This window comes from Chenopodium quinoa, unplaced genomic scaffold, assembly GCF_001683475.1.
Source record: "Chenopodium quinoa cultivar QQ74 unplaced genomic scaffold, ASM168347v1, whole genome shotgun sequence".
Taxonomy (NCBI): domain Eukaryota; kingdom Viridiplantae; phylum Streptophyta; class Magnoliopsida; order Caryophyllales; family Amaranthaceae; genus Chenopodium; species Chenopodium quinoa.
Window position 1 is genome coordinate 1120039 of NW_018745082.1, and position 14650 is coordinate 1134688.

The window sequence follows — 14650 nt, forward strand, 5'->3', positions numbered from 1 at the left end:
AAGTACTTTTTTTTTTTTTTTTTTTTTTTGGAAAAAGGACAATTCACCCAAAAAATCCGAATTTACCTAGGTAGATCCTCTTGAGATTTCCAGGTCCACCAAGACATATCCGAAAATTTTCGGCAGATGTCCACATCCGCATGAAATTTCCGGATCTGCCTAGGTGGATCCGGAATTGTCAGGCAGATCCACCTAGGTGGATGCAAAAGTTTTGGGCGGATGTCCTTTTTCTATTTTTTTTAATTAATCAATTATTAACGTGGTTATTAAATTAGTTTTTTTTTTATTTTTTTATTGTGGTTGTTATTATGTTTTTGATAATTTGCGTAATTAGTAATAATGTTATTATTGTTTTGTAATTTTTTTTTTTTTTGAAAGACGGAGCAGGATAAAATTAGCATAAATCAAGTTCGCTCAAAGCTAAGAAACTTTGGGGGAACAAATACATACACACACGCTCATCACTCATGCCCGTATCCCACCTAGCAGCTAAACGAGCAACTGTATTACCCGCCCGTCTAACATGGCTACAACTGAAATCAACAAAATCATTACTCAATCTAATAATATCCTCATAAAATAGAAATATGGGAGTAGCCCCCTCTTGCTTTAGTCTGACAGATCGAACCACATCCATCGCATCACATTCGAGAATCACTCTACTAAAACCCATCCTTCTTCCAACCTCCACCCCATACCTTGCTGCGGCAACTTCGGCGATCTTTGCACCCCAATTGCATTGAGTTTTCTTCGCTGCCACAAGTAAGAGCTAACCCTGATTGTCCCTTATAGCAGCACCTAGGCACGCCCTTGCAGCCCCTAGCACATAGGCATCCACATTAACTTTTACCCACGCATGAGGCTGTGGCTTCCACCCAGCCTGAGATGGTACGATAGAAGCGGGAATGCACCTACTGACCTTCGCATTATATTTCTCATACTCCCTGCAAAAATTGACAAAGCCCACATCCACACTCACACCATTAATATGAGAATAGCCATTAAAAATAAACGAGTTTCTAGTATACCACGCAGCCCAAGCAAAACTAGCAAAAATCAAAAGTTAGGGTTTGTCAATCCTCTAAACCAACCAGCAGAAAAGATCAGCAAATGACTCATGTGGTGCATCCCTCAACAGATTTGTAAAAGGACTATTCTGCTAAATAGGTTCAGAAAAGCGTGCAAAATTGACTCTCTAGCAGCTCCGCGTATGGGACAAGTTCCAGAAGGTCTGATATGTCTGGTAAACAGGACATCCATCACCCCAAGCGTACCCTTACAAGCTCTCCAGATGAAGTGTTGAAGCTTCGGAGGACCACTCATACTCCAAACGTCTTTCCAGACCTCCCGTTCATTTCCATAAAACAACTTTCAGGTACGAAGGTGACCCATTCTTCCCAACCAATAAGCAGAACGAACACTAAACATACCTGAAGCACCTCACATTTGGCAGGGGAGTTTCCAGCACTTTCTTTCCCTCCTCTTGATTTAAAGTTGCGGCCACTAATTCAGCATTCCATCCCATACGATCAAAGTCAATCAGATCACACGCGCATATTCAAGTCACTATTAGACTGCGGAGATAACACTAAATGAGCTCCATCACCCAAGGTCCAAGCGTCATCCCACAACTTAATCAAAGAGCCATTACCCACTCTCCACTTCAATCCCTCAAGCAGCAACGATTTTGCACCCCAAATGCTACGCCAAGAATAACTTGGATCAAAACCCCTCGTTGCATCACAAAAACCAGAATTTTTAAAGTATTTTGCCTTCAAAATTCGAGAGAGAAGAGAGTTGGTATCATTGCAAAGCCTCCACCCTTGCTTAGCAAGGAGAGCTTGATTAAATCACTTGAGATCTCGGAAACCCATGCCCCCCATTGATTTGGGAAGACAAAGAACCTCCCACCAATTCCAATGGATCTTCCGGCCCGAGCCATTAGACCCCCACCAAAATCGATCCAACAACGAGTAAATCTCATCAATAAGACTGTCGGGGATTTTTAAAATACTCATCATATACGTCGGGATAGCTTGAGTCACAGCCTTAATAAGAACCTCTTTCCCCGGGCGAGATAACAATTTTTCCTTCCATCCTTGCAACTTCTTCTAAATGCAATCCTTAAGGCAAGAGAAAACCGTTTTCTTAGACCTCCCAATGATTGTCGGCTATCCCAAATACTTTTCATGTCTATCAACTTCACGGACACCAAGAGTCTCAACAATCTTATGTTTTCTTTCCGAATTAACATTCTTGCTAAAAGCCACTTCGGTTTTGCTTAGATTGACTTTCTGACCGGAAGCTCTCTCATAAGTACTGATAATGTCAGCAGTTTTAGAGCATTCAAGCAAATTAGCTCTAGTAAAAAATATACTGTCATCCGCAAAGAAAAGATGTGACACCCTCGGAGCACCTCTACACACCCGAGCCCCGTGAATTAATTTGTCCGAAGCCGCCTTCAAAATTAGAGTTGAGAATCCTTCAGCACAAATTAAAAATAAATATGGAGAAATGGGATCACCCTGTCTAAGTCCATGACAGGGTAAAGTCGTATCCCCTAATCAAAAGTAAATACCTAAGTCCTCTAACTAAAGTAGATAGGGAAGTAGGGTGGAACTCCACAGGGAAACAAGTCTTTTTACTCCTAATTAATTATTATAATCTAAATTATCTAAGTAACCAATATTTTTGGGAATAAATTCTATACTACGAAGAATAAGTTTAGGGAGAAAAAAAAAAATAAGAAGGCCTAGGGTCACAGGTTCACCAATAATTAATATTCCGGGATAAAACATAATAGTTAATAATTAACATTGCACAAGTAACATGATCAACAAGCTCTCGCAATTTATTAATCAACATAGATCTAACAGGCTCTCGTAATTTACTAGATCTAAGTTCCTATTAAAAATAGCCTTTAATATTAAATTAACATCTGCTCGATTCATCAATTCAATATTGCTAAACATTCACAATCAAATTACATCTGCTCGATTCATAATCTAATTGCAAAGAATTAAAACAATTCAATAAGAAATTATCATGCAATACCAATAATCAACAATAACAAATTATCCCTTCATATTAATTATGGATCCCCATAAACCCTAGAATTAAACTACTCAGACATAATCATAACTAAACTAATCAAATAAATAAAACAAAACATAATCAAAGAAGTAAATGAAATAGCTGAAATTAAAGGAGAAGAAATTGTTACCAAAGGAAATCTGGATTAATGGAAGTAATTAAGAACAAAAGTTGAGAGAGAATTTAAGAGAGAGAAATATCCTAAGTAGAGAGAGAAAATCTAAAAAAAGAAGGTAAATCACAATTACGTACATAATTCGTACTTAAACATTCCTCAAAACAAAAATTAAAACTAATCTAATCAGGTCTGAGAAAAACACGCGCCCGATCGGGCTGATCGGGCGGCCTTTTTCCTTGCGCCTCTTCTCAGCAGCGATGCCCGATCGAGCTAAATGCTCGCACGATCGGGCGCGCCTTAGGCCATGCACCAGCACCAAAGTTGCATGTCGCGCCCGATTGTGCTAATGCTTGCCCGATCGGGCCCTTGCTTCTCTTCAAGGCTTGGACTTCGATTGGGCTTGATTCCTCGGCCCAATCTGGATTTCCTCTTCGGGTCTTGAATACTCGGTCCAAATACCTCGGTATCCCGATTACCGAGCCCTTAATCACCGACTCGATGACTCTAACCGGCCTTGGGCTTCAAAGATGGTCGTGCTCTTCTAATTTCCGTAGTCGCTCCATGAAAAACCCGAGAAAATGCTCCAAAGGCGCAATTTCCTACAAAACTCAATAAAGACTACGAAAACACTAGAAAACACCAATTAGTAATAAAAGTGGCTCGAAAGAGCCAAAAACACTACTAATTATGACCAAGGGACGAGGGTAAATTACTATATAAAATGGACATATTAGTCCACGAGTGGGGGTCAACGCACCCGAAATAGAACCATTGTACTTAAACGAGAAAAAGACACTCGTTAAGCACCTCATAATCCGATCAATCCATGCTATTCGAAAACCCATATACGTCATAATTTTTTCAATAAAAACCCATTCCACTCTATCGTATGCTTTACTCATATCCAATTTAAGGGTCACAGTTCCATCATTACCCTCCCCACCTCTCTTCATAGAGTGAAAAATCTCAAACGCAATAAGGGCATTATCAATAATTAACCTCTTCGGCACAAAAGCACTCTAATTTTCTGAAATGATTGAACTAAGCATAGGAATTAATTTATTTGCAAGAGTTTTAGAGATTATTTTGTAAAGCACATTACATAAACTAATATGCCTATATTCAAACTTTGCTTAGGATCATCACATTTCGGAATCGAAACAATACAAGTGCGATTTACCTTTGACAAATCAATTTCACCTCGCCACCAAGACTGCACAAAGTTAACCATATCATGACCGAGAGTCCCCCAAAATTTTTGGAAGAATAATGCGTGCATCCCATCCGGACCCGTAGCTTTGTTCGGATGCATTTGAAATAGTGCGTCTTTAATCTCATCTGCCTTTGGCTCCATGTCAAGAATGTCATTCATGTCATCTGTTACCTTCGGCTTAACACCCATGAGGGCCTCATCAAAATTATTCGACATAGTTGAAGCGAAAAGGCCACTAAAATAGTCTGCAATCACCTTGTTGGTCCCCTCCTTCGAAGTCTGCCACATACCTTGATCATCATAAAGACCACAAATTCTATTTTGACCTCTCCTTTGACTTGCTTTGTGATGAAAATATTTGGTATTTTTATCCCCATCACGAAGCTCATTTGCTCTGGATTGAGCATACCAATAAGATTCCTCAAGTCTACGAAGCTCATTCAATTCATTTGAGATCTCATTACACATTTGGAGTCGACGCCCATCAAGTCTCTTCCCTTCAACTTCCTTTAAACGAGTCTCTGGCTTAGCAATATTTTTTTTTGATATCCCTAAAAGTCATTGCAGCCCATGAAGATAGACCATTTGCCACTCTCTCAATTCTCTTATGAATTGGTTCGCCAACACCCACAAGCCAAGAGTCCGACACAACCTGCTTGCATTCTTCCTTTGATAACCATAGAGGCCTCAAACCTGAACATCTTGCCATCTTTTTTCTCATCTGCTTTGTCCCCGAACTTCAGTAATATTGGAGCGTAGTCAGAATGACATAATGGAAGATGTATAACTTCCGAGTATGGAAAAAGAGAGTACCACTCACAAGTAGCTAAGTATCGGTCAAGCCTTTCACAAACTACTGTCTCCATAGAAATGCCTCGTTGCCATGTATACACACTCCCCTTATACCCAAGATTACGACACTCACAATCATCGATTGCTTCTCTAAAAGCATCAATTTGTCTTTCACCTCTCACAGCCCCTCCTTCTTTCTCATGCATACCAAGAATCTCATTAAAATCCCCGAACATCAATAACGGAAGAGGAGACAAAGCAAAAATCGACCTCATGAGATCCCATGTTAAATGTTTGTTTTCCGCCTCCGGCCACCCATACACCCTAGTAAACCTCCACTTTGCTATATTTCCACTATCGAGCACCTCACCATACACATGATGAATCGAGTAACCCACAACCCTAACATTCAAATCTCTCCACCAAAATCCCAATCCCCCTGACCTTCCCATACTACTAATACAAAGGCCATTAACAAAACCACACCGATTCCTAATTAATTCAAGTCTTTGTGTAACACCCCGTATTTTCTAACCACCATTTTATGTGCATTTAAATCTATTAAACCTAATTTCTTATTTAAATCCAATTTTGAAAGTGAAATCTTTATTTAATTATTAAATTCGTTATTTTGATTTAAGGGTCATTATAAACTTTTGAAACCTTAATTATAATATTTTGATAAAGCAATTGAAATTATTATTTAAAAAGGTTTTATACTTGAATTTTAATCATTTCAATTATATTAAACATGTCTGAATTGATATTAGCTTCAAAGGGTAATTCCTTAAGCTTAAGCATCAATTCAGTATGTGTTTCTAAATTATATGTAATTTTAATATTTAACTTATCACAACTGATACGGGTCATCATGGGTGATTCCTTGACTGAAGTGCCAATTTGATAGGTACAAAATGATTCTATGATTTTTTTAAAGATGTTTTACGTTCAATCGTTTCAATATCGATGTATAAACTATTCCGTCGACTTGATTATCGAATTGATATTGTTTACAAACTATTCTTTAATTTATATTTATAAAACTCATTATAATGTCCTTTTATTAATTAGGTCATTATAAATGAATAATATTATTGGTTTCGCATATCGCCTCTTTATATTGCTTTTCTGTAAAATATGAACTTTATATATATTTTTGTTTCTTGATTTAAATTATTGTTTTCATTATTATTATTGTAATTACTATTTATATTATTATTGAGTTATCAATAATATAATCTATATTATTGTTTTTTTAAACATACTTTTAAATCGCCTCTCGTTACGTCCCTTTCCTAGTCTAGTTTCGGGCCAACTAGACTTTGTTTATTAGTCGAGTTTAGCCTTAACACTTTCATGACTAAATAGTTTAATATAGACTTGTTTATTAGCTTTCCTTATCCCATTCTTAAGCCTCAACTAATTATTCAATCAAGCCCAAAAGAGAAGCCTTGAATCCTACAAATTTTTTCCTAGACTCTAGGGTAGCTAGCTTCTCCTACACCCCCATGCTACTACGTCGTTTTATATTGAATCATTCTGCAATTTTGTTTTTTTTTCTTCATCTTTTTTCATTTTTGTTAACTTTCTATTCAAACAAATATATAATGATTTTCTTAACCTAATTTCTATTTTATTTCTCTCTTTTTTTTTACTTATTTCATTTTCTCTCTCCTGCATTTTTTATTTTTCCCCCAATTTTTCTCTCTCTTCTTCCATGGAAATTTCTAGCTCAATTGTGTTTGATCGTGACTGTGATTCTAGCTTAATTGCTTTTGATCGTGATTGTGATTCTATTTTTCCTGCTGGAGTTGGTTTAGTCGACTTGTTTTCGAAACAATGTGAGTAATTTTTCCCTCAATCATTCGATTTTGATTATGCTCTGTTTTTCGCCTGTAATAGTTCAATTTTGATTTTTGATTTCATAGTTTTGCTAATTGTATGAACTATAGTTTATATAATGCTCAATTATAATTTTTGATTTTATTGTTTAGCTAATTGTTATTGCTTATTGTATGAATTAAAATCAAAATTATGGTCGATTATAATTTTTGATTTCATTTTTATTTATGATATTTTTAATTTATAGTTTGTGGTGTTTTGTTGTGATTTTATTGTTTTTATTTGTAATGTTGTTATTCGATTGATGTTTTTTCCAGTTTTCTGCATTTTAATGATTGGCTATAGTTTTATAAAATTTGACATTCAATTAATTTCTTTAGAGTATTAAACTAATGCTCATGTATGTTAGATTATATGTACATTTACGTTTACACAGGTGTAATTACTGTAATTTATATTTATCTATGTAATCATAAATGTTCATTTATATGTTTTATTATCATTTTGATATATGTTCATTTATGTAATGATAAATGATCATTAACAGTTTACATGTGGTTATTGTACTGTAATTTATTAAAATCAATACTGTAATTTTACATTATTGCTATTATTTGTGTTCATTTGTTACATTTTAATATTGCAGTGGAAAAAAAGAATGTTATTGTATTTGAGGAAGCAGCTAGTTCTGAATTTTATGGGAAACAATTTCCTTCTGAAGATGTGGCTTATGAAATGTTTAATGAATATGCATTTAGAAAGGGCTTTGGAATTAGAATTGGAAAAACTAAGAGGAGAAGAGATGATTCATTCTCTATGAAAAGATTTGTTTGTACAAATGAGGGTTTTAAAGATGATAAGTGCAGGAATAATAGGCTTTATGAGAGACTTAACATAAGGACTGGTTGCTTAGCTTTTGTGCAATTTAGTATTGACCGTTCAGGTGTATATACATGTACAAGACATGAGATGGTCCATAATCATGAAATGATTCCTGTTGACAAGAGACATTTAATAAGGTCTCAAAGGGATATTTCTAAGGAACATATTAATTTTATTTCTACACTTAGATTGAGTGGAGTTAAAGTTTCTGATTCTTTGAGGGCTTTGAAGAAGGAGGTTGGAGGGTCTCCTAACCTTTGTTTTACAGCTCCCGATGCTTATAATGCTATTTATGCTGAAAAGAGAGCTAAATTTGAGGGAGGTGACAGCAATCAACTAATCAAATTTTTTGCTAAGAGACAAATTGATAAAGCAGATTTCTATTATGATTTTGAACAAGATGAAAATGGTGCATTGGTTAATTTCTTTTGGAGAGATGGAAGGATGATGAGAGATTATCATTACTTTGGTGATTTGTTAGTTTTTGATACTACTTATAGGACTAACAAATATGGTATGATTTGTGCTCCATTTGTGGGTATGAATCATCATGCAAATAATGTGATGTTTGGCATGGGATTTATACTTAATGAAAGAATAGAAACATTTGAGTGGTTATTTGATACTTTTCTAACTTCTATGGGAAGGAGAAGTCCTATTACTATTATGACTGATCAAGCTCAAGCAATTGCAGCTGGGATAAGAAATATTTTCCCCAAAGGTGTTCATCATAGATTATGTGTGTGGCATATTGAACAAAATTCTAAGAAACACATTGGGGCGTTGAGAGCTTTGGATGGTTTCACTGATTTATTTGGTTATTTGCTGAAGTATTGTGAAACTCCACCAGAATTTGAGCATTATTGGAAAAGGTACTTCTGCTATATACTTGTTTAGCTTCTTAAATAATTTTTACAGAAATGAACATTTAGTTTTTTATAAATGTTTATTTCTAATGATCATAAATGTTATGCTTAATGATCATGTTTCATTTACAGAATGTTGCTGAAATATGACTGTGCAAATGTTGATTGGTTGAATGATTTGTATAAAATCAAAGAGATGTGGTGTCCAGCTTTTTCAAAGAAATATTGGTCAGGAGGTGTGCTTTCATCTCAACGTAGTGAGACAACTAACAAATCAGTTTCTCAAAGGCTTAACAAGACACAAGGTCATTTATACAGAAAAAAAAATTCAAAGGATCATATTAATATTGATCATTTTAATTTTCAATATTGATCATTTTGTATAAACAAATTGATCATTTATATATCTATTAAACAATATACTTACCACCAATTGGGGTTGGTTTTCATACTTTGTTGCAATTGTTTGATGTTTTGGCAGTTTCCTGTTGTCAATTATATGCATTGTCTCATTGACATGATCAATGCATAAAAGATAGAAATGTGCATATATGGCCACTGGAAAAAAAATCTGTACATAGTACACAATATTATTATATATACACATCAATGTAAATAAACATATTATAATTCCATATTGTTCATTAATACCTGTTGATATCCAACTGCACTCTTGATTTTGAATAACCTCAATTCATTTGTTATTCTTTCTCTGAAGTATTCAATTCTAAGCTCCATTGATGATCCTTCAGGACACACTGTATTTGCATACATAATTTGCTGCAAATAATGCACAGGATCATATTAATATTCATAATGATCATCTAGTATAAGTGAATCGATCATTTTAGTACACCAATGTATACATGTGTAATTTCAATAAAGACTTACATGTGGAAATGTTGAAAAGTATAACTTGTTCTTTGACCTTTTTTGATTCAGAAGTACTGCCCCTGAATCGATCACATTGTTAACTACTAATGTATCCCCTTCAAGAGTTTTCATCTCTGCCCTATTGATCAAATTCACTCCATCATAGTATAGTAGCTCACTGCAAAATATCAATTTTTAAAGTTTTATGAGTTTACAACAAACATAATGTTAAAGTTTTGATGAAGTAAGTGATGTATACCTTTGATCTTTTCCACTATAAGCATAGTCTGTTACAAGTTTGTTCATTGTGTCTTCATCTTTGAACAAATCCTTGTACTTGACCATGTATGGAGATCGGAAAGCAAGAGGAACATTTGGGATTTCCCTTTGTGGCCTAGTTAATGTGACCATATATTAATACAAATATGAATTTTTTAATAATGAAAAAATACTTTATATAAAGAACAAATAGTAATACCTTATCTCTTTTTTCCTTTGCAATCTCAGTTTTTGCCTTCTCAGCTTCTCTTGATTTTTTTCTTTCCAAAGTCTTCTCTCTGTCACTGAATAAATATTTAATTATGAATGATCATTTAGTATATTGATAATGAACGTTATAAATCTATACACATGTAAAAACCATTTACCTTTGCCCTGTTGTGTTTTTGGAAATTTGAATCTTCTCTGCTTCAATTTCTTTTGAATCCTTTTTTGTCTCACTGAATATAAATATAGTATAAATGATTATTCAGTTTAATGAAAAATAACATGTATATGTGGAATTATCATTTACCTTTCCTTCACATTTGAAGCATATAACTGTTTCTTCTTGTCTTCTCTGAAATATTAATCATGGTTAGTAATGAAGAGTAATTAAAATAAAAAAAAACATTATTCTCATTTTTTGAACCATGAACACTTAAAATATTACTAAGACATTTAAATTAAAATACATAATTTACATATCTTAAATTGTGCATTCCTACCCTAAAGCAAAATATTCCCTTCTGATTTTATAATACATATCCATTACTAACTTCATAACCAAAAACTGTCCAAAATAATTACACTTTATAACCAAATTTATTCTACATGTCCATTCAAAATTCTATATTTTCTAACAAGATAGGTCTTCCATGTTTACCCCATGCTTCCTCCTTTCTTGTTTGATTTAGCAAGGACATCTTCCATACTTGGACATGCTGGAGATTTCAAGAATGTAGAAATATCTTCAGCAGCTTCCCTATTTTCAGTTGGTGTCTTGGGATCACCAACTTTTGAATCAGATGCTGTAAACAAAATACATGAAAGAAATTTTATATAACTAGAAATGAACATTATACTTAATAATTTGATCATTTATTTGTAATATGTGAACATTGTACCACTCTTTGAATTTCCTTCAACATTTTCTTCTAATGCTTCAGATTTTGAACCTTCACCTTTGTTTAATGCTTTTTGTATTAATTTGCATTCACACATATATAGACTTAGTATCATTAAAGAAGAATATTTTACAATCACAAATGTTCATTTATTACTATATAAGTGAACATTTTACCTTTTTTGAATTTCCTCCATATTGTGGTTCTTCAGAATTTGAACCTCCAACTCTTTCTATTGATTTAAAATATATGAAATTGTTAATGTAAATGAACATTTGTTATTCTGAATATATACTTTTTGAATATTTAGACTAAACAAACTTATTATTTTATAAATGAACATTATACTTTTCATAATTATACATAGATATTAAAGCTTTACCCTTTCCTGGCTTAGAAGAAACATTTGCATCAGTTGTTGTTGAAGTTGTGGCTGCAAGATTAATCTGTGCTTCTGTGTTCAAATAAATTAAAATTTAATTCTTTAATTATATTATACTCTTTAAGTAAGGATATTCAAATTAATGATAGTTTTTAAGTAAGCATATTTACCAGTTGTTGGAGTTGGGGGAGTTAAGTTGCAACCCAAACTGAATGCCTTCCTTATATCATATTCCTTCTCATTTCCTGTTTTCTTTTTTTTGCTTCACTTGCCTCCATCAGTTTCTTCTCAATTTGTGCAATGGCATTCAAAAAATCCTCTGATCCAAATATTTCTTCATCTTTGCTGAGAATTGATGGTTCTCTTGCCATCTTTCATAACACTTCATCTACCTTCTTCACCAACTGATTCCCAGGGAAGAGTTCTTTTGCCTTAACCAATTTGGTAGAAAGTCTTGTCAAAGATGCACCAACTTCTTGTACCATTGATGCAAATTCATTCATAAAGACCTGTCATTTATAGAACATATAAAAAAAATCATATAAGACATTATGTGTTTTGATATTGAACATTTCATAATTTATAAATGATCATTTTGTACCTTAGGATTGTCTTCAGGCTTTTCTTCTATTCTTGGAAGGACTTTTCCATATCCATAGTTCAAATCATTTTTTTGTTTTTATCCTTTCAAGTGACATATCCCTTGTCCAACAAGAAATTATTGGAATTGTTCTTGGTTGTTTTTTATTCAATCTTTGAACTCTGTCAAAGTAGAACAGCTGCACCAAAACCCATTATTATAAATGAACATATAATATAATACAAATGAACAATTAATATAAAAGATTAAAATTTTAGACAAAATAGATATTTAACATTTTGTTAATGAACATTCATTGTTACTGAAATGAACATTTTATAATTTACTATTGTGTTTTGTAAACTTACCATCAGAAATTGCAGTGGTCCATTGTAGAATCCTTTTCCTCCACTCTTTCTCCATGTCACATGGCAACTGATGAGAGAGTCAAACACGTACTGACACCAATTCAAGTTTTTTATTTTTTCTTTCTCCATCATAGAAAACAGAAACTTGAAATGGCATTGGTTGTTTGAAATACACTTCATCAAACAATTCACAGCAACTACCAAAAAGTTGGTGAGAAAATCTTCTTCTGCTGGCCTTTGGTTTTTGAATTTATCACTCGTATATTGAGCAATAATTTTGTTTACAGAAGGTGTTTTGCCTTGCCATTTTGACCTCCAATTTTTCATAAATACACCAAAATCTTCACTTGGTCTGTCAGATTTGGCTTCAACAATGGGAATGTCTCCCATTGGCAAACCATAAACAATTCTCACATCTTCCACCTCAATTTCAATTTTCTCACCTTTAGGCAGCTCAAAACTACAACTACTGACTTCAAAGCTATCTAAAACCCAATGGCTGAATTGTTTGTCAAGCTGAGGAAGTCCTATATCCAACAACGGCCCCAGTCCTATTTCATGCACTAATTTCTTCTGTGTCTCACTCATTTTCTTAACCCAATGCATGAATTTGACATGGCCTCCTCTTGTCGAACTTTCAACTTCCTCTTCATTCTTTTCTTCCTCCTGTTCTTTCTTTTTAGCCACTAAAAGTTCAGTTTTCCTCTTCACAATATTTTTTTATTGGTTCCCTCTCATACAGAACCATTCTTTTTTCTTTAGCTTTTGGTTTTTTCAATGTTATTTTGTTTTCCTGAACTACTTCCACCTCCTCACTTTCTTCATCTTCTTCTTTTTCAGCATCAAAAGTTGGATCCTCACTGTCTGATCCACTATCAGTATCACTTTTCTCATCTTCTTCATTTTCCTCCTCTGATTGTTCTTCAATGATTTTTGTTTTTCTTTAAAGGGCCTTTAGGTGATGCAACAGGCCTCTTCTGACCACCTAAACATTTGATCAATTATAATATGTAAAATGAACATATATATGAAAGTGTAATTTGCTAGTTTGTATTTGAACATTTAACTTTATTAATATGTACATTACCTTTTTGTTCTCCTTTTTTAAGAATTTTCTTTTCTGCAGGAGCAGAACTTGTTGCAGGGACTTCTTCTTGTTCTTCATCCTCTGATGGTTCATCATAAGGCACTTGATCTATGACTTTTCTTTTTTTTGCAGGACCTTTGGCTGATGCAGCAGGTCTTTTCTGACCACCTAATTATTTGATCAATTATATTAAGTAAAATAAACATTTTCAAACTGTAAGATTGTAATTGAACATTTATTGTTTTAGATATGTTCTTTTACCTTTTTGGCCTGCTTTCCCTTTTGAAGGAGCAGAACTTGCAGCAGGTTTCTCAATAACTGCAGCCCTTGTACGCCCTGTTTTCTTAGCAGGTTTCTCTGCAACTGCAGTTGCAGCCCTTGGACGCCCAAGTTTTTTGGGTGTTGTTGCTGCTGGTAGGTTTTCAACAATTGCTGCAGCAGCTGTTGCTATAGCTGATATGCTAGGCAACTTAACATCTGCAAATAAACATTATTATATAAATATTAATATAGTTGTAATATTTTATTTAATATGATCATTGTTATATTAGAAATTGTACATTTTATTTACCTTGTGATTTACTTCTTGTTCTTCTTGCTGGTGATTGTTCATCTTCCTGTTTTTTCTGATTTTCTTCCAATTCTTTTTTCTTCTGATTTTTCCTTGCAACCATTTTCCTTCTTGGTTGCTTTGAATTTTGTGAAGATTCTTCACTCTTTTGAGACAAATTTAACTCTTCAACAGGTTTTATACCTCTCAATATTCTTGCCAACTCCTCATCCCTTTGCAATTCTTCTTGTCTTTGTCTTTCCAATTCTTCTTCTGTTTCATCCTCAATCTCATTTTCTTCACCACCTATACATTTTGATCATTTACAAATTGGTAAATGAACATTTTCAGTATAAGTGTTATTGATAAAAAAAATTTAATATTTAATTTAACAATTATGTACATTACCTAATAGGATTTTTTTAATTTCAGCAAGGGCCTTCTGTTGTGCATTGGCAGAACTTGCTGCATGGGATTTTTCTGCAGCAGAGGACTTTTCAGTAGTTGTAGCTGGGGCCATTTCAGCAGCAGTGGCTTTTCCAGCAGTATCAACAGTTGTAGCAGGGGCCTTTTTAGCAGCAATGACCTTGCTAACAGGAGCAATTTTCCAGTTTTTGGT

The 14650-nt window shown here is 33.8% G+C and overlaps 2 protein-coding genes across 2 annotated transcripts; one reads left to right on the top strand and one right to left on the bottom strand.

Annotated features, from left to right (window-relative positions):
* Positions 1 to 1544: 1544 nt before the first annotated feature.
* LOC110709892 lies at positions 1545 to 5668 on the bottom strand. Its single transcript, XM_021888152.1, has 5 exons — positions 5077 to 5668; positions 4392 to 4975; positions 4019 to 4158; positions 2185 to 2319; positions 1545 to 1731 (listed from the first exon to the last, which is right to left on the bottom strand). The coding sequence occupies exons 1-5, from the start codon at positions 5666 to 5668 to the stop codon at positions 1545 to 1547; spliced, it is 1638 nt and encodes a 545-aa protein (XP_021743844.1).
* Positions 5669 to 6933: 1265 nt separating this feature from the next.
* LOC110709893 (protein FAR1-RELATED SEQUENCE 5-like) lies at positions 6934 to 9322 on the top strand. The gene is made up of 4 exons (XM_021888153.1): positions 6934 to 7057; positions 7705 to 8812; positions 8939 to 9111; positions 9288 to 9322. The coding sequence occupies exons 1-4, from the start codon at positions 6934 to 6936 to the stop codon at positions 9320 to 9322; spliced, it is 1440 nt and encodes a 479-aa protein (XP_021743845.1).
* Positions 9323 to 14650: the final 5328 nt, after the last annotated feature.

Excerpts from the sequence above, each read along its gene's own strand:
- LOC110709892 (XM_021888152.1), bottom strand. The coding sequence starts at position 5,668 with ATGGGAAGGTCAGGGGGATTGGGATTTTGGTGGAGAGATTTGAATGTT. Across the intron at positions 2,320-4,018 it reads TGGATTGATCGGATTATGAG|TACTTATGAGAGAGCTTCCG; the intron begins GTGCTTAACGAG and ends TGACATTATCAG. Across the intron at positions 1,732-2,184 it reads GAAGTTGATAGACATGAAAA|GGGTTTTGATCCAAGTTATT; the intron begins GTATTTGGGATA and ends TGATGCAACGAG.
- LOC110709893 (XM_021888153.1), top strand. The coding sequence starts at position 6,934 with ATGGAAATTTCTAGCTCAATTGTGTTTGATCGTGACTGTGATTCTAGC. Across the intron at positions 7,058-7,704 it reads CGACTTGTTTTCGAAACAAT|TGGAAAAAAAGAATGTTATT; the intron begins GTGAGTAATTTT and ends TTAATATTGCAG. Across the intron at positions 9,112-9,287 it reads AAGGCTTAACAAGACACAAG|TTTCCTGTTGTCAATTATAT; the intron begins GTCATTTATACA and ends ATGTTTTGGCAG.